This window comes from Rhinatrema bivittatum, chromosome 3, assembly GCF_901001135.1.
Source record: "Rhinatrema bivittatum chromosome 3, aRhiBiv1.1, whole genome shotgun sequence".
Taxonomy (NCBI): domain Eukaryota; kingdom Metazoa; phylum Chordata; class Amphibia; order Gymnophiona; family Rhinatrematidae; genus Rhinatrema; species Rhinatrema bivittatum.
The window spans coordinates 58,694,594-58,714,739 of NC_042617.1; the positions used below are offsets into that span (position 1 = coordinate 58,694,594).

At 47.3% G+C, this 20,146-nt stretch overlaps 1 protein-coding gene across 1 annotated transcript in view; it reads left to right on the forward strand.

The window, feature by feature from the left end:
• Positions 1–20,146, forward strand: part of UBR2 (ubiquitin protein ligase E3 component n-recognin 2) — a 426,990-nt gene that overhangs the window by 251,132 nt on the left and 155,712 nt on the right. The window contains 2 exon segments of the mRNA XM_029593304.1: positions 16,301–16,353; positions 16,439–16,541. Of these exon segments, the coding sequence (XP_029449164.1) occupies positions 16,301–16,353; positions 16,439–16,541 (156 nt within the window).

Genomic DNA, 20,146 nt, shown 5'->3' on the forward strand with positions numbered 1-20,146 from the left:
CCACCTGCAGCTCCTCAATATTTCTCTGACTCCAGCAGATGGAGGTGGTGCAAAACCTGCAGTTCTGACCAAAAAAAACATTTTTGAAAGGGACAGGAGTTTTCTCTTAAGAGTTCTGGTTTTTAGAAGAGCATTGTGCCTCCCAGGAGCTTGGTAGGTCCTGGTGGGACCATCCCTCCTGGTAGCAGGCTGGAGCGAGCAGAGGTTGGGGAACCCAAACATTGCTCGGGCTGACGCACCGGGGGTGACAGCCAGTGGTCTGGCTCCCTCCCAGCACAATTTCTTTTGAGCTTCTGCCATTCCACAGGGAAGTATAGCCTGTCTGTTTTGTTCTTGTCATTTAAAGTTGTTTGAAAAAAAAAAAAAGAGAGAGCAAACAGGGGAGAGATGGGCCCGGCTGTGCTTTCTGCTCTTCCGGGTGTCAGATGTTTCCTGATCGGCAGAGAGTGGCAAAGGCAGGTCCTGGAGGTTAGTTTGCTTTGAATCTCTGCGTCAGCCCAGCAGTTTCCTTGGGGATTCGATCATGAGGCGTCCCAGCTGCTGCCTTGCCTGTGGGGAGGTTTCCTCATGACCTTCGCGGGCTGGCCTGTGTTCTCGATGCCTCCCTAGTGGGGAGGGCTCGTCAAGGGGATCTGCGGAGGCACTTTCCCAGCGGTGAGAGTCACGTCTAGTTTGCTCCTGCTGCCGAGGCCAACCTGTTCCCGTTGAATGCGGGAATGGTGGCCATTTTGGATTCTCTCGCATGCATGGAGAGACCAGCTGGGGGAGGTGAATTCCCACAACTCTATAGCCGGCAAATTCTAGTCCTGAGGGGCACTTGGGGGGGAATGGGAGGGGCTGGGAGAGGGGGACCAAGATCCCTCGGGGGGTGAGCTTGTCCCCCCCCCCCCTTTTCACTGGAGTTTATTTTATTGATACATCAGGCCTTTTTCCTCCAGAACTTTGCCTCCCTGTAGAGCCCCCCAAGAAGAAGCCCGCTGTATCTGATTCTGCAGGGGCCAAAAGGATCCACACTGTATCAGAGCTCCTACCAGGCGTGGTCATGCGGCGATGGACCTAGATCCGGAGTTACCCTCTGCTGATCCTCCAGAGGGACCTCTGCTTGCGGCAGTGCAGGATCCAGGGGAGGAAGACCCTGGAACGATGCCTCCCCTAGAGGGGGACGATCCCCAGAGTACTGTGCTTTTTTCAGAGGGAGGAGCTGGCCCCTCTTATCCCACATGTCTTAGAGGAGCTGGGATTGCCCTACCACAAGTGGAGCAGGACCAGGACTTGGTGGATCCAGTCATGGCTGGTCTGTGAGACCCAGCCATTACCTTCCCATTCCACAGGATGGTGAAGCAGTTAATCGTCAGGGAGTGGGATACTCCAGAGATTGGTCTGAAGATCAGCAGGGCCATAGAAAAATTGCATCCACTGCCCGAATAGGTGCTAGAGCTGCTTAAAGTGCCTAAGGTTGATGCCTCAGTGTCCGCGGTTACGAAGAGGACTGCTATCCCGGTGGCCAGGGCGACGGCTTTGAAGGACCTTCAAGACAGAAAACTTGAGATGTATCTGGAGCAGATTTTTTAAGGTGTCCGCTCTGGGCATCAGAGCATCAGTGTGTAGCAGCTTTATGCTCCACGCCAGCTTACGATGGGTACAGCAATTAGAGTGCTAAGGATCTATTGTCCAAGGAATTGGAGCACTTGGAGGCAGCGGTTGCCTATGGGGCAGATGCCTTATATGATCTTGTGTACACTTCTTCGAGAACCCATGGTATCTGTTGTCTCGGCCAGGAGACTTCCATGGCTGCAGAACTGGTCAGCGGACGTTTCATGATAGGCACAGTTGGGAGCTCTCCCCTTCAAGGGCAAGTTTCTCTTTGGTGATGACTTGGAACAGCTCATCAAGCACTTGGGGGAGAATAAAGTGCACAAGTTGCCAGAAGACAGGCCTAAAGGAGCCAAGGGTTTCCACCCACTTTGTTTGCATTTTCGGAACCAACAGTGTCCACCAGAGCAGAGCTCCGAGCACAGGCCACAGAGGCAGGCTTCAGGGAGATCTCAGTCCTGGTCCCAGTCCTTTCGGAACTGGCAGGCCAACCACAACAGCTCAGGCCAAGGGCCTAGTGGACCCAAATATTATCAATGAGAAATGGCCGACCCGCTCCTCCGTGCCAGCTATCGGAGGTCAGTTGACCTTTTTTGCGAGGAGTGGGTCAAGATCACATCGGACCAGTGGGTTCTAAGCATGATAGAAAGGGGTTACGATTTAGAATTTGTTCACCGTCTAAGAAGTCTGTTCATGGTGTCCCCGTGTGCTTCCCCGGCAAAGAGGATTGTCGTGCAACAGACTGTCCGCAGGCTGCGAATGCTGGGGGCCATTGTTCCCGGCCCCCGTTAGGAACAGGGGACGGGACGTTATTCCATCTATTTTGTGGTACCAAAAAAGGAGGGATCGTTCCGGCCCATATTGGATTTGCAGAAGGTAAACGTGGCTCTCAAGATTCCCATTTTCCGGATGGAAACTTTCTGGTCAGTTATAGCGGCCATGTGAAGCGGGGAATTTCTAGCATCCTTGGACCTGATGGAGACCTATTTACACACTGGAGTACACCGAGATCAGCAAAGATACCTCAGGTTCATGATCATAAGCATTTTCAATTTTGCACTATGCCCTTCGGTCTAGCCATGGCTCCACAATCGTTCACCAAGTTGATGGTAGTGGTGGCGACAGCGCTCAGGAAGCAGGGTGTCCTGGTACATCCGTATCTGGATGACCGGCTCATCCGGTGAAGGCAGTGGACCTGGTCATGGACTGCTTGAGATCCCTGGGCTGGTTGATCAACCTAGCCAAGAGCCACCTGACCCCTTCTCAGGTCCTGGAATTTTTGGGAGCACTCTTCGACACCCGTATAAGGAAAGTTTTCCTCATGGAGGAGCGAATCTGAAAATTGCAGTCGCAGGTTTGGAACTTCTTGGAGACCTGGGTTCCCAGGTCTGGGATTATTTACAGGTCCTTGGCTCCATGGCCTCAACTTTGGAATTGGTTCCCTGGGTGTTTGCTCATATGAGACCTCTTCAGAGGACACTGCTTTCTCGGTGAGACCCGAAGTCAGAGCAGTTTCATCTTCCTCTACCACTTACCGAATCTGCCATGTCCGGTCTCTTGTGGTGGCTTGCATGGGACCATTTGACCCGAGGAGTGGACCTCTAGGTGCCACAGTGGGTGGTGGTCACTACCAACTACCCCTGGTCCACTTCTGGTTGGGGAGCTGTGTGTCGGTTCTAAGTGGTGCAGGGCCAATGGTCATCAGAAGAAGCGTCTTGCTCCATCAGTCTATTAGAAATAAGAGCTGTGTGGCTAGCACTTCAGGCCTTTCCTCCCGCTCTTGACTAATCGGGCAGTCCGAGTCCTCTCGGACAATGTGACGACAGTGGCCTACATCAAGCGGTGGCAAGGGAAGTGGAGGTATTGATGTCTTAGGTGGAACAGAGTCTCGCTTTGTTAGCAGCGTTGCACATAGCGTGTTCTGTCAATGTGCAGGCAGATTTTCTGACTCCAGAGAATGGGAGCTGTCGGACAAAGCGATGACCCTTAACTCAAACAAGTGGGGCAAGCCTCACCTGGATCTCATGGCAACCAACAAGAATGCCATGGCACCATGCTTCTTCAGTCACAGAAGGGAGTTCAGGGTGGAAGGGGTGGATGCCCTAGTTCTGCCATGGCCTCATGAGGTTCTGATTTATGTGTTTCTGCCCTGGTCTCTGGTGGGCAAGGTTCTAAGAAGAATAGCGGTCACCCAGGAAGAGTGATTCTCGTGGCCCCAGAGTGGCCTCGACGCCCTTGGTTTGCAGATCTAGTCAATCTCACAGTGGATGGACCCCTGAGGCTGGGCCATCTACAAAATCTTCTAAGGCAGGGCCCTATATTTTTTGATCAAGCAGATCGCTTTTGTCTATCGGCTTGGCTTTTGAAAGGAGGCAATTAAGGAAGAAAGGATATCCAGATGATATTTCTACTTTTCTCTGAGCTCGCAAGACACCTACCTCCCTGGCGTATGTCAAAGTGTGAAGGGTCTTTGAGTCTTGGTGTGTGGAGCGGGATATTGCCCCTCAGAGAGTGTCGATGCCCGCAGATCTTAGCCTGTCCTTCAATTCCCTGAGGGTTCAGGTGTTGGTCCTAGGTGTTTTATAGACAAGGTTGAAGGAACATCCTTGGCTGCGCCTCCGGACGTCGTGCATTTCCTCCGAGAAGCAAAACATTGCCCCCTACTTGCAAGATTTGCCCCTCTTGGAGCCTCAGTCTCGTTCTCAAGAGCTTATGTGCAGCACCTTTTGAACCACTTAAAAGGGCTATCATAAAAGGTCTCACTTTGAAGGTGGTTTTCCTGGTGGCTATTTGTTCAGCTAGGCAAGTATCGGAAATTCAAGCCCTATCTTGCAGGGAACATGTCTACGAATTTCGGACTTCGGAGTATCATTGTGGATGGTTCCCTCCTTTTTGCCGAAGGTCATTTCGGCATTTCATTTGAGTCAGTCTGTGGAAGTTCTGGCCTTCCCAAATCTGGAGGCTGGTACGCGTCGTGCCAAGGAGTTATGACGTCTAGATGTCAGGAGAACCTTATTGTGATATCTGGAAATCACTAACAGCTTTAGATTGTCTGATCACTTTTTTGTGCTATGGAGTGGGGCCAAAAAGGATCAGAAAGCTTTAAAGGCCACGATTGTGAGTTGGTTAAAGGGAGGCGATCAGTTCCGCTTATATATGTTGCAGTTGTCCTATCCCGGAGGGATTAAGGGCTCATTCTACCCATTACCAGGCGACTTCCTGAGCGGAATGTCATTTGGTGTAGCCACAAGAGATTTGCAGGGCAGCTACTTGTAAGTCTTTGCATACCTTTGCCAAACACTACCAGTTGGATGTTCAAACCTCTGACGTCGGTACTTTCAGTGAATGTATCCTTCGAGCGGGACTCCCGCAGTCCCATCTCAATTAGAGAAGCTTTGGTACATCCCAGGAGTCTGGACTGATCTGAGTACATACAGGGAAAGGAAAATTGGTTCTTACCTGCTAATTTTCGTTCCTGTAGTACCACAGATCAGTCCAGAGTCCCGCCCGGGAAAAGAGAGAGCATTATGGAGAGTCCGCTTGATCTGATTTTTTCCTTAATATTTGAAATCTTCTGAATGAATGGCATAGGTTTCTCTTTGAATCTGTTTTGACAGTTTTTCCTCTTTCCTATGCTCGTTCTGGGAAATTTATAGAGGTAGATAGTTTGAAGTTTTGGATTTTCAAATTCTGCTTGGGTACCGATTTAATACTGAGGAGCTACAGGTGGCACACTGGATTAAGAGGTGGTGCCTGCGAAACTTTCTCTGTCTCCATCTGCTAGAAGGGAGGCAAAACCCAGGAGTCTGGACTGATCTGTGGTACTACAGGAATGAAAATTAGCAGGTAAGAACCAATTTTCTTTTACCATTTGTCTTCACTACCTCTTCCAGGAAGGCACTCCATGCATTCCTACCTTTTACATAAAGAAATATTTCTTGACATTCCTGAATCTTACCCCCATGGAGTTTCATATTATGGCCCCTGATTCTACTCTTTCTTTCTATCGGAAAGCTTTGATCCTTGTGCATCATTAATACTATTCAAGTATTTAAATGACTGTATTATATCTCCCTGTCTCTCCTCCTCCAGTGTATACATATTTAGGTCTTTCAGTCTTCTCTCACAAGTCTTTCAGTGCAAATCCTATACCATTTTGGTTACCTTTCTCTGGACCACATCCATCCTGTCTGTCCTTTTTGAAATATATAGTCTGAGCACATTCCAGGTGAGGCCTCACCAGTGATCTGTACAGAGGCATATCACCTCCTTCCTGTTCATATCTCAGAGCAGTCCAGACAAGTGGGTTTTGCATACCTACCAGCAGATGGAGTCAGAGAGCAAACATTTTTTTTTAAACTGCTACATAAAATAGTGCCACCTGGAGTCCCTCAGTATTTCTCTAATTCCAGCGGATAGTAGAGGTGAAAATCCTGCAGTGTGGAGAATTAGATTAAAAAAAAAAAGACAGAGCAGGATTCTTGTGTGAGCTCCCTGAGGTGTTAGGCAACTTTGTGGGCCATCCCTTAGGTGGAGCAGGGCAAGCAGAGGGTTGGTATCCCTAGTTTATCTCAGCCTGACGTCAAGGAGGGGACTGAAAACCAGTGGTTCTGGCTCCCTCTGTCCCCTGGAGGTCAATGAGGTGACTGAAAGGTGGTGTTTCTGGCTTCCTCCTTCCCCTTGAACTGCCCTCACTGGCCCTCCGACGTCTGAATCACCATCAGGAAAGTATTCCCTTTTTTCTAGGGGGTATTTTTGCAGGCCTGTCTTCTAAAAAAAAAAAAAAAAAAAAAAGTGCAGATGCTGATTGGCTGGTTGTGAAACAGCCAGGGGAGGAGAAGGAGAGCGAGTGGTCAAGGTCTACTGGGCACCCAGGGCAGGGGGGACTTTAGTGTGGCCAGTTGGCAGGCAGCTTTCCGTTGAGCATGAGGTGCATCTGGCTCGGCGAGCACAAAGCGCAATCTTAATAGTGGCTTTGGGATGCGGCAAGTGCTGCAAGGCCGGCAGGGCAAGGTGTATGTTCCTAAAGTGTGCCTTAGGCAGGTGTGCGCATAATGGCGGCCGTGGGACGCAGCAAGGGTTGCAAGACCTGTAAGAGAGGTGCATGTGTCTAAAGTATGCCTCAGGAGAAAAAGCTCATGGAGCAGACGCTAAGAAGCATGGGGTAAAACTGTCACCTGATAGGCAGGCCCGGGGTGACCAGGTGTGCACACCGTGTATTTGTTTGGGGCGGCACATCTGGGAGGGTGGTGGCAGCAGGAGAGGCCGCTGGGCCGCAGAAGAGCTCAACTTGGTGGCAGCAGCAGGAGAGGCTGTGGGGCGGCGAAGACAATCCGCCAAAGCAAGGCCGCCATGAGAGCCCGTCCCTGTGTTGGCAAAGAAGACCCACCGAAGCAAAGCTGCCATGGGAGTCTGTCCCTATGGAGATGAAGAAATCGTTCTGTTGGCCGAAGCAAGACTGCCAAGGGAGCCCATCTCCATGGCAGCGAAGAAGGGATTTGGTGGTGCGTGTGTGTGAGGATGGGAGCCTGAGTGTGTGAGTGAGAGCTTGTGTGTGTAAGTGAGTCTGTGAGAAAAAGCATGAGCTTTGTGTGTGTGTGTGTGTGAGAGAGAGGAAAGGAAGAAGATAGGGAGAAAAGAAACAGAGAAAAGTGACCCTGACGAGAGAATTAGGAAAAGACTGACAAGGGGAAAGTGGAAAAAGAGACCTGGACCAACTGGTTAGAAAAATAAAAAGAGCAGCAGACAAAAGTAAAAAAAATATATATATATTTTCCTAGCATGTAGCAGATGGACTGGGGACCAATGGGTATAGTGTACTCCTGATAGCAGTTGGAGGCGGATCAGATTTCAATCTGATGTCAGCCCTAGTACATATACCCCTGCAGGAAGTGCAGCTCTTCAGTATTTTCCGTCTCCATAGCAGTTAGGGACTCTATGCATGCTTGCACAGCGTTAGAGTAATTTTACCAAAGAAAACCAAAATAAGAAATCTTACCTCTACGGACGAGCCCCGCTCTCCTGCGGTGACACCCATTGGGTCCCTCCCCCAGTTGAGAATTCCCGAGGTGATTTCCGCGATTCCTCGGAGGTAAGCCTCGGTCCAGCGGCCGACCCTCGGCAGGGACCTAGCCCCTGACATCGGGTGAGGCTGAGAGGCAGCGGGAGCAACCTTGAGCGCGGCAGTGAAGGTATTTTCCCTCTCCCTCCACAGCCGGAGACCGCCTGGAACGAGACCAGGAAGCGCCGAGGCAAGATAAGGTAGAAATCTATTTAAAAGTCTCCGGTCTCCGAAGCTCGAGGAGTCGCACAGCCGGGACCAGTGCCACCGGGTTGATCTGCCCTAGCAGGGCTAGACCCCGGGCAGATCTGAGGATCCTCCCAGGTGGAGACCCCCCGAGGTGGTCGCCATATTGTCCGCGTGGTCGCCTTCTCCATTTTGATCTGTTCGCTGCCCTGTTGGCCGTTCCGATCCATGCGCACAAATACCTTGTGCGCACAAATACCTTGTGCGCACAACTTCGCGGGCCCAAGTACCGTGCACACAAGCGATGCGCATAGCCACGCGCTTACTGTGCCAGGCGCATAACTTCGATCTGTGCGTGCAACAAACCTATGCGCACAACTGAATCTTACGTGCACAAGCCATGGCACCACCGGAAAAGAAACTCAAGACTCAGGGCCTTTGCCCAACATGCCACATTAGAGCTGCACAGCATGAGGAAGCCACGGCTTTGTGTATACAGTGCGAGGTGGCCCTAAGGGATCCAACTCATGGCCCTCCCCAGCCGGTACCAGGTTCCAGCCTCTCCAACAGTACACCGGACCTAGCATTGCACAGCGGGATCCCCCCTCAAACAGGGCTCCCCAGGGACACTGCGCCCCTTAGTCTAGACCCAGCATCTATTTCCTGGGTGGAATTCTTCAAAGGTCTGCATACATTCATCCACGTGCAACCGGGGCCTCCTATAATATGGCCACAAGCTCCACCAGAGGACCTCAACATCCCGGGACCCTCTATGTCCAGAGAAGTGATCCCACCGCCCAGAAGCCCCACCTTCGGGGACACGGACAACTCGGATGAGGATTCAGAACCCCTGGAGGAAGGGGAACTCCCTCCAGGGACAGAGCCCCACCGAACCATGAGATGCTTCTTCACCAAGGACAAGCTTCCAGACCTGGTCACATACAGCTTAAAAGAGCTTGCTATCCCGGGCACAAAACGCCTCAGGGGAACCTAAGACGAACCCCCTACTAGAGGGACTCCATCAGACCTCCCGTCATTTCCCACTATTACAAGCCATCCAGCAACTAATTGACCTGGAATGGGATGCCCCAGAAACTATGTTCAAAGGGGGGCGGGCTCTGGCAGCCATGTACCCTCTGGACCCAGCCGCCAAAGATCTCCTGGCATGTCCGAGAGTGGATGCTATGGTCTGCATGGTTTCGAAGTGCACTACTATCCCAGTGGAGGGGAGGAGCAGCACTCAAGAATGCTCAAGACAGACGTCTGGAATCTATCCTCAAACAGTCCTTTGACATCTCCGCTATGTCTCTACAGATCGCGGCCTGCTGTGCCGTGGTGACCCGCGCCTGCTTGTCACAGACCAGGAACAACACTCCTGGGGAAGCCCTGGAACCAGCAGTATCATTCCTTGCGGATGCTGCTTCGGATCTGGTGCATACCGCAGCTTAGAGGAGTGTCATCCGCTATGGCAGCCAGAAGACAACTCTGCCTCCGAAACTGGTCGGCCGACGCATCTTCCAAAACGAGACTCACAAGGATGCCCTTCAAGGGAACCCTCCTGTTCGGAAGCGAACTAGAGAAACTAGCCAACAAATGGGGTGAGTCCCCACTGCCGCGGATACCTGAGAACAGGAATAAGAGAAACCAGCGACCCTTCCTCCAAACTTCCAGGGGCAGAGGATCACAGCGCTTCAACCCATATAGAAGCACATATTAAGCGACCCGCCCCACAGGCCGGAGCCAGTCCTTTCGGAACAAGCACAACAAAAGGGAAGCCAGCTTGGACCCTGGCCCCAGCCACTCCCCACAATGAAAATCAGCCGACCCATCCAAAGGAGGAAGCCATAGGGGACAGGCTTGCCCTATTCTAACAAAGATGGGTTGAGATAACGTCGGGCAAGTGGGTCCTAGCCATCATCCAAGAGGGATATTACCTGGATTTTCACCACCTCCCCCCGGACAGGTTTGTGGAATCCCCCTGCCACGACCCTTCCAAGAGGATGGCAGTGGAAGTTACACTGACCAGATTACTAGCCTTAGAGGCTATAACACCGGTGCCTCCGCAACAAGTAAATACTGGACATTATTCCATATATTTTATCGTTCCCAAGAAAAAGGGAACATTCAGGCCCATCCTGGACCTTGTCGGTCAACTGTCACCTGAAGATTCCTCGCTTCCGCATGGAAACCCTATGCTCGGTAATAAGGGCGATACAACTGGGAGAGTTCCTTACATCCCTGGATCTGTCGGAAGCCTACCTACATATTCCGATCCATCAAGAGCATCAGCGTTTTCTACACTTCACGATCCTGGACCGTCACTGTCAGTTCCGGGCACTACCATTCGGGTTAGCCATAGCACCCCGGACGTTCACCAAGATCATAGTGGTGGTGGCAGAAACATCAAGGAAGGAAGGAATCCGCGTACACCCTTACCTAGACGATTGGCTGATCAGGGCGAAATCCCCAGAGGAGAGCCACCAGGTGACCAACAGAGTCAAAACTCTACTGGAGAGTCTCGGGTGGGTGGTCAACATGAGCAAGAGCTGCCTGCAGCCCTCCCAATCTTTAGAATACTTGGGAGTCCGGTTCGACACCAAACCAGACAAGGTCACCCTGACACAGACAAGGAGATTGAAATTGATGACCCAGTTGCGAACTCTGTTGAGCGAGCTTCGCCCCACAGCATGGGACTACCTACAGGTCCTCGGGCTCATGGCATCCACACTGGAAGTAGTGCCATGGGCAAGAGCTCATATGAGACCCCTACAGCGCTCACTATTATCACGTTGGAATCCACTGTCCCAGAACTACACCATGCACCTTCAGCTCTTGGACAAAGTCCGGACCCAACTACGATGGTGGCTACAAGAAGCCCATCTGAGCTAGGGAGCGAGACTATTCTCACCATCCTGGATCCTGCTCATCACGGACGCCAGCCTACGAGGATGGGGAGCACACTGCCAGGAGCTAACCGCCCAAGGGCAATGGAACAAATAAGTTGTCTGGGTGGAACATCAGTCGCCTAGAGGCCAGGGCAGTCAGACTAGCCTGCCTACGGTTCGGTCATAGACTCCGAGACAAAGCTGTCAGAGGAATGTCGGACAACGACACAACAGTGGCCTACATCCACCATCAGGGAGGAACCAGAAGCCAACAGGTGTCTCTGGAAATAGACCTCCTAATATCATGGGTGGAAGCGAATCTTCAAGAGATCTCGGCGGTCCACATCGCCGGGAAAGGCATAGTCGCTGCGGATTACCTCAGCAGAGAAAGTCTAGACCCAAGAGAATGGAGGCTGTCGACCACAGCATTCCAGTTGATTGTAAACTGTTGGGGAACACCAACCATGGACCTCCTGGCAAACCGGTCCATCGCCCAAGTGCCGAGTTTCTTCAGCCGCAAGCGGTAACCTCAGTCCCAGGGAATCGATACCCTGGTACAGACCTGGTCACAGGAGACTCTTATACTCCTTCCCGCTGTGGCCCCTATTGGGCGCAGTCATCCACAAGATAGAACATCACAGGGGGACCAGTACTTCTAGTGGTCCTGGGCTGGCCAAGAAGACCGTAGTACGCAGATATGCGAAGACTGCTGACAGGGAGCCCCCTCCCGCTATCTCCACACAGAGACCTGCTCCAACAGGGACCAGTCCTCCACGAGGATCCAGCTCGATTCTCTCTTACGGTCTGGCCATTGAGAGGACTCGCCTGAGGAAGAGCGGATACTCGGGGGCAGTAATTGACACCCTACTCCGAGCACACAAGTTCTCCACATCCCTAACATACATAAGGATTTGGAGAGTATTTGAAGCCTGATGCGAGGACCACAATGTCATACCACACTCAGTCAAAATTCCTGCGGTTTTGGAATTCCTGCAGAACGGCCTACAGAAGGGATTGTCTCTCAACTCCATCAAGGTACAGGTGGCCGCATTGTCATGCTACGGAACCAAAAGCGAAAGCAGTAGCATAGCCTCTCACCCGGATTTTTCCCGCTTTCTGAAAGGAGACAAGCAGATCCGACCACCCCTAAAGTGGCTGGTGCCTCTTTGGAACCTCAACCTGGTCCTAGATTTCCTAGCAGGAACCTCCTTCAGACCTCTCCGCGGCCTGTCTCTCTGACTATTAACATTAAAGACAGCCTTCCTGCTGGCAGTCTGTTCAGCCCGTCGTATATCCGAGCTACAAGCATTGTCCTACCGGGAGCCATTCCTCAGACTCACCCCGGGAACCATCCAGTTACGCACAGTTCAGTCGTTCCTCCCCAAAGTGGTGTCTCACTTCCATCTCAACCAAACCATCTTGCTACCATCGCCAGATGAGCATATGAATTTGGAAGAGGCTCAAAGTCTATGCCATCTTAACGTCGGCAGACTCCTAGTCCGATACCTGGAAAGGTCAAATCCGTACGAAAGACGGACCATCTATTCGTCCTTCACAGCGGGAAGAAGCAAGGGGAAGCGGCCTCGTGAGTAACCATAGCCCGCTGGATCAAAGAAGTCATCAAGGCGGCCTACGTAGATACAGGCAAGCCACCGCCTTTACAAGTCAAGGCCCATTCTACTAGAGCCCAGGCAGTGTCCTGGGTGGAAACCAAGATGCTGTCACCCGCCGAGATCTGCAGGGCGACGACAAGGTCCTCCATCCACATCTCCAGGTTTTACCGCCTGAATGTTCAGGCTCGGGAGGACACAGCATTTGCAAGGGCAATACTAAGTGGGTCACGGGCAGCCTCCCACTCGGTTCAGGAGTAGCTTTTTTACATCCCATTGGTCCTGAGTCCATCTGCTACACGCTAGGAAATGGAGAAATTACTTACCTGATGATTTCGTTTTCCTTAATGTGGACAGATGGACTCAGCATCCCACCCACGGCTGCCGTTACTCAAGGAATTCTCGGGTGACATCCCCGAGAGCGAGTGATTCACGGGTAAGCCATGCTTTCCTTCAGATAGGACTCCCATCCTACCGGGTGTCGACGTTTCTCAGTTGAGAGCACTGGCGGTCTCCAGTTATAACCAATTCAACTAGTTCAAATTAAGTTAACCAAGTTATAATGTTAATTAAGTTATCCAAGTTATAAAGTTAATCAAGTTATTCAAATTATTCAGTCATACATATATCCACAATGCTTTTTGAGGAGAATACTGAAGAGCTGCACTTCCTGCAGGGGTATATGTACTAGGGCTGATGTCAGATTGAAATCTGATCCGTCTCCAACTGCTATCAAGAGTACACTATACCCATTGGTCCTGAGTCCATCTGTCTACACTAAGGAAAACGAAATTATCAGGTAAGTAATTTCTCCAATATTTTGAGATTTTAGCAATTGGAATATGGCACCTTTGGGTGTGTATATTTTTTATAATTTTGTATTTTGCTCTTTAGCTTTCCACTGTTCAGAGTCTGGCTTCTCAGGCTTTCTATTTCGCTTTTGTTTGCTTATTTCTATTTCTAAATTATAGTCCCTTATTTCTGTGTTAGGTAAGGATCAATCTGTGTTCTGCCTGTGTGTAACTAAGGTGCAGTATTGCTGCTAACGTGTAGTTTCTCTGTAGGGTTTTGTAGCAGGCTGGCTTGTTCTGTTATCCCAGTAGGTGGTGTATTAATGTTCTAGGGCCTGGTGTAGTATTTGTATTGCTTCCTTTTCATAAGGTTACTGTTATTTGAGTCCTGACAGTCAGTGCTGTGTTATGGTATGGCAATGTTCTAGGCGCCCTTTTTTTTTTTTTTTTTTTTGCAGTGGTTTGTGTTACTTCACAAAATGTTTAGCAGTAGAGGGGGGATCTTTTTTTTTTTTTTTTGGCTGAGATGAACCCAGAATTTGAATATAGCTTTTTTTGATGATGGGTTGAATGTGAACTGTCGTAGTTTTACTTTGCACCCGTTCTCATGATTATTGTTGTTTTATTGTAGTTATGGTGATCTCTGCCTTTCTGGAAAGAGGATTAGAGAAATAATACATTTGCTTTACGACATAATTGATTGGATCTGATGTTTCTGTTCTTTTCTTTTTACCTGATATTCTTGTTTAATTGCAATAAATATAAAATAAATTAATACAGATTAATAAGGAATTTTTAATGTTGGTAAGTGCTTGAAATAATAGTTAAAATATTCTAAAAAGTTTCACTCAAGTTGCATAAGGGCTCTTGTAGACTACTTAGGAACCCATTATAAGATGCATGCTAAGGCATTATTTATCAATAAGAATACAACTAGTAGGGTTTAGACCTGTATGCTTACTGCCCACCCTTGTTAACCTTGGGCCCACCCAAAAACTCAGTTCTGGCTATACCACTGGTCTGCGGGGCCGTGGTGGAGCTCATCCCAGTACGGCCCGAAGTAAAGATGATGGAGGAATCTGCAGTGGAGTCCATTCCACTGTGGCCTGGAGAAAGGAAGCCGTGTGTGTCTGTCAGAGCTTGTGTGCATGTGTATGTGTTTGTGTCTGTGAGAGCTTAAGTGTATATGTACGTATTGTTTCTGTGTAAGAGCTTGAGTGTATGTCTATCAGAGCTTGTGTTCATGTGTCTAAATTTATTTTAACTTTTTGATTTTATTATGTATTTTTCTCAATTATGTGTTTTATTGTACCCCACCCTAAACATAGAAAGGGTGGGTAACAAATGCTTTTAAATAAATAAATGTGTGTGCGTGTGTGTGTATCTGTGTGAGATTCTGTGTGCAAGTGCCTGTGTGTATGTACCTGTGAGAGCATATATAATCACTCACAGGTTCTCACAGGGATGATTATACACACACACACACACACACACACACACACACACACAATGTGTCTGTGAGGGAAAGAGAGTAAGTGTGAGTGAGAGCATAGGCATGTATATAAGAGATGGAGTGTGTGTGGCCCTAACCCCCCCCCAAATTCACGACAATCTCGAGGTGACTGGAAATCAAAAGATCCCAGGTATGGACAGTAGGAGATTTTCTAATCCTTATTAGTTTTAATTTTGGAGTGTAATTTGATATTTCTACAGTTTTGAAATATTTTATTTTTTGGGGGGGGAATATTAGAACATATTTTAATTATTGGATTTTTTTATTCATCAGATGTTTTGAAATATTTTAATGATTGGGAAATTTTGGAAATTCTCTTTAACTGGTTTGAAGTATTCTTTTTATGACTGATTTTACTGTTATGAGTGATGTTTTATATTTCTTGATTTTATTTTTAATGTTTTATGAAGAATGGTTATAATTTTGCTTTTCCATTGTTGCTCTGCTCCAGTTCAGTTCTTCTTAGCATGTTTCTATTTATACTTTCTGATCTCTTTATTCTGTAATTGGTCAGGGTCGGTCTGAGGTGAGGTATTCTGCTACTATATAATTTATCTGTAGTGATCTATAGCAGTCTGATTTGTTCTGTTTTCCTAATAGGAAGTGTATTGGTGTTCTAGGGGGCCTGGTGTAATATTTGCATTGTTACTTTTTCATAGGTAAGGTTGTTACTTGTATGATTGCTGGCAGTTAGGGTTGTTTTGGTATGGGAGGTTTACTATATTGTAATGGTAATTCCGTTTATTCATGGCTTTCTGAGGGCAAAGCCCTCACCCGGCATATATTACAAAAAATGCAATTCCATAGGAGTTACATGTGTCTTTTTTGCAGGGTTTTCTGGCTGGCACCACAGCAGTGCATGTAAAACAATGCATTTGTAAGTGATATTTTGCCTCAGAAGATTGTACTTTTAAATGTTCTTTTTTCATGTAAAATTTGTTATAAATGCATAATTGAATTGTATGTGTGTCTATAGAATGTGTTTGTGTGTGAGTGCAAAGCTGAAAGGTTTACTTAGAGGTACCTAATACCCTTCCCTTGACCATGGATTCCTTTTGGGAGGGGTGTCAGTTTTAAAAAATATAGATTGCTGGAGGGAGCTGGACTTCTTTTGATAGACACAGGACAGAGACTGAATGATGCGGGGGGGGGGGGGGGGGGATGCAGCACAGTAATTGTTTGCACAGGGCAGCAAAAAAGCTAGCACCAGCCCTGCCAATTGGCTTCAGCAGGCAAGAGAGCTTGGCTGACAATGAGGAATGGTGGCCATTTTATCATCATGTGGCAATCATGATGATTGCCACATGATGATTGCTGGTCGAGTATGATTTCCCTGCGGACCCAGAAAGGTGGTGATGATGCTGGGGAACTCATGAGGGAAGATTCTGGTGGTTTGGCAGGAATTTCCTCAGACTTTGTCTTCTTAAGGTATAAACTTATTTAACCAAAAAGGGGAGCAGCAGGCAAGTGTGCTCCTCCACTGGGGCCCCATCTGCAAAATATTCACTAGGATTATTGAGGTTCTCCTTATTCATACAAAATAAAGTAGATATCTTCTCTCAAAACAAAATTGTATACAAATGTTATTACCTTTTATACTGGTATATAATCAGTGCCTTTAATAATAAAGAACTTATACCACATTTCTTTTTCTAATGCAGGAGAACAAGGAGACTGGAATGGAGAATGTAATAGAAGCAGTTGCTTCTTTTAAGTATGTCTTGCATGTTTAGTATCATTTTAAAGTCCTATTCATAAAGTTTGATATGAGCAGTGCCATTTTTTCTCCTCTCCTGTAGAAAACCAGGATTAACAGGCAGAGGCCTTTATGAACTGAAGCCAGAGTGTACCAATGAATTTAATCTGTATTTCTATCACTATTCAAGAGCAGAGCAATCTAAGGTAATTTTGGCTCTTTTATTGTTTTTAAGCTATCTTCCGAGCTGATACAGTACAGTGCGCTCCAGTGGAGCGCACTGATAGCCCGGGTTTGGACGCACGATGGACGCTTGTTTTCGACGCGCTAGCTTTACCCCTTATACAGTAAGGGGTAATAGCATGTCAAAAACGCGCGTCCAACCCCCCCGAAACTAATAGCGCCCGCAACATGCAAATGCATGTTGATGGCCCTATTAGTTATTCCCGCGCGATACAGAAAGTAAAATGTGCAGCCAAGCTGCACATTTTACTTTCAGAAATTAACGCCAGCCAACACCGGGGAAGTGTACAGAAAAGCAGAAAAAACTGCTTTTCTGTACACCCTCCGACTTAATATCATAATGATATTAAGTCGGAGGCCCCAAAATTAAAAAGAACATCAAAAATTAAAAAAAAAATAAAAAAAAAATTAAATCGGCCTGCGGGTCGGAAGACTGATGCTCAATTTAGCCGGCGTCCGTTTTCCAAACCCGCAGCTGTCAGCAGGCTCGAGAACCGCCGCCGGCAAAATTGAGCGTCAAACCCGCTGACAGCCGCCACTCCTGTCAAAAAGGAGGCGCTAGGGACGCACTAGTGTCCCTAGCGCCTCTTTTTACCATGGGCCCTAATTTGCATGTTCTTCCCCCCCTGAATCGTGTGCTCTCCCGTGACTTTTACTGAATCGGCCTCTTTATAATGCATGGTAAGTGATCATTCTAATCATGGCTCTTTCCATTAAAAGACAGGTCTCTGAGTAGCTGTGAGGAAGGGTTTAGCTGGGATGGGCAAGATGATAATATTGTTAATAATTTTACTGTTAAAGAGAGGGGGGCTATTTTATTTTTTTTAATAAGCAAGAAGGAATGCTATATTGATTGTAATTTTATGTGATGTTATAATTGTGAACCGCTCTGGCCAGATCTGGTATCTGTCATGCGGTATATAAGAAATAAAATAAAAGTCATTGTCAAATCAAAGATTTATTTTTTTTATTTTTTACATATTTTATGCTTGTTTTCATGATCTTTTTCTACTATGACTTCTTGTAGCAAGAAAGTAAGCCATTTATGAGTCATAAAGCAAGTTTGCTTACCGTGAACAATATTCTCCACAGAAAGCAGGATGAATTAGCCATGACGTGGGTGATGTCATCCCTTGGCACTAAACAGACCCTTTTCTCTTAGCTCATAGAGGTTTTGCTCTAGTGAGCATGTGCGGAAGTTCCAGCATGGGCATTGCCTCGTGAGACCCTTTCGATTTTAGAGCTAAGTAATTGACTCTCCAGGTAGTCAGGCAGATATTTACATGGCTAATTCACCCTGCTGTATATGGAGAATCCCGTTTATAGTAAGCAAACTTGCTTTCTCCATCAACAGGCAGGGCTGAATTAGCCAGACACATGGGAAGTCCCAAGCAGTGGCCTGCAGTGGAGTATTTACTGAATAAGCAACCAGGACCCCACTGTGGAGAGTAGACTTCTGGGTAAATAGACTATGTAAAACTACTTGTCCAAATTTACTGTCACTTTTTGATAAATTGTCCAATAGCAATGGGACGTGAAGGTGTGCACTTATAATCAAGCTGCAGCTTTGCAAATGTTTTCAGTAGGTACTGCTTTCAGAAGAGCTAGTGATGTAGCTATGGCTCTCACTTGATAGAGTCTGTGATCTAGAAGCCTGCTAGGCCATAACAATGAGCAATACAGTCTGCTAGTCAATGGGACAAAGTACGTTTGGCAACTGCTATGCCCAGTCATTTAGGATTGTAGAAGACAAATTTTTGCGAGGCCTGTCGATGTGGCTGAGTTCTCTTTTGTTAGTAAGTTAATACTCTTTTACAGTCTAAGGAATGAAGGGACTTTTCACCATGTGTTTGGTGAAAACACGATGGCTTGATTAATATTGACAGTTGAGACCATCTTTGGTAAGAACTTTGGTTGAGTGCGAAGCACCATCCTGTTGTGGAAGAGTTACATATAAAGAGAGTAATGAATCAAAGCTTGAAGTTCACTGACTCTTCTGGCTGATGCGATCACAGCAAGGAGTAATATTTTCCATGTGAGAGATTTGAGAGAAGACTATTCCATTGGTTCAAAAGGTGGCTTCATAAGTTATGCCAGAACCATATTAAGGTCCCTTGGAACAGGTGGTTTGACAACTGGAGGTTTAGTATGCCATAAGCCTTTCATGAACATGGAAATTGGTCTACCCTCAGTCTGAATATGGTAGGCCACTATGGTACCTTACTGATGAGGTACTGAGATCTGAGGAAGAAAGAAAAAGAGATCAAATATTAATGTAGCTCCCATGGCTCACATATGAATGGGTCCAAGGAACTTTAACAGCAAGAGGAGAACCATTTCCATTTAAATCCATAAGCTCTCCTAGTTGACGGTTTTCTGGAGGGACACTAATGTCCTCAACTTCTCTGGGGTAAGAAGAATGGTGCGATCAGCAAATGCACATCAAATAAGCTGTCAGGTTGAGAGAGGGAAGGTTCATATGATATGGATGTTCTTCCTCTTGAGATATGCCCCAAGAGGCTGATGGACATTTGTATCAGGTACTTGAACCACAGTTGCCTGGGCCACATTGGTGCAGTAAGAATTGTACCGGCCTGGTCTTTGAGGATTTTTTGTACTGTCCTGACTATCAGTGTAATTGGTGGAAAAGCATATACATGAGATCTGCACTCTAGCTGCGAGAAAAGTGTTCTGAGCATATTTAGGTTCGCTGAGAAGAATGGAACAAAATCTTTCCATTTTTCTGCGACGTGAAGAGCCATTGAGGGATGTCCCCAGAGATCGCAATCTCTGTTTGCTGATTGATGTTGCAAACATCTGCTGAGGTGATCTGCTAAACATGTAGGTGATCCCCAGAAAGTAGTTCACTTGCAGAATCGCTTGATGATTGCACACCCATTCCTATATCTGTCGCCTCTTAGCAGATAGGCCATGACCCCGTGTTGCCTTGTTTGTTGACATGAAATATGACATCTTGATTGTCGGTTTGAATGAGTACTCTTCCCCTCGAGAAGGTATGTGAAAGTTAAGATGTATCCAATCACGTGCAGTTCTAGAAGGTTGATCTGAAACTGTCTTTTTGCTAACAACCAAGTCCCTTGAGTCTGGAATGGACCCATATCCGCTCCTAATCCCTTGGCAGAGGTGTCTGTTGCTATTGTCACCTGATGAGGGAGTAGATGGAATAGTGCCCCCCTCTTGAAGGATGTAGGTGTCTAGCCACCAGTGAAACATTTGCTTCATTTCCTGCGAGACATTGTCTGATGTAATCAAGTGCTGAGTTAACTGGTCCCATTGGGAGTGGAGGTCGCATTGTAGGAGTCAAATATGGAAGAGGTTATTTTATTTTATTTAATAATGCTTATATCCCACTACTTCCTACATTAGTATTCAGAGCATGCTACAATAGATAGTCGTAATTAAATAAAAACAGGCAAAATAAACATAATACTTAAAAACACACAATAAACACATTAAAAAACATTGAAATTTAAAATCATAACTAAAATCATCCAGCATACCATGCTATCATTGCTGCTAATAGACTTGAGCAAATTAGATAGCCTTA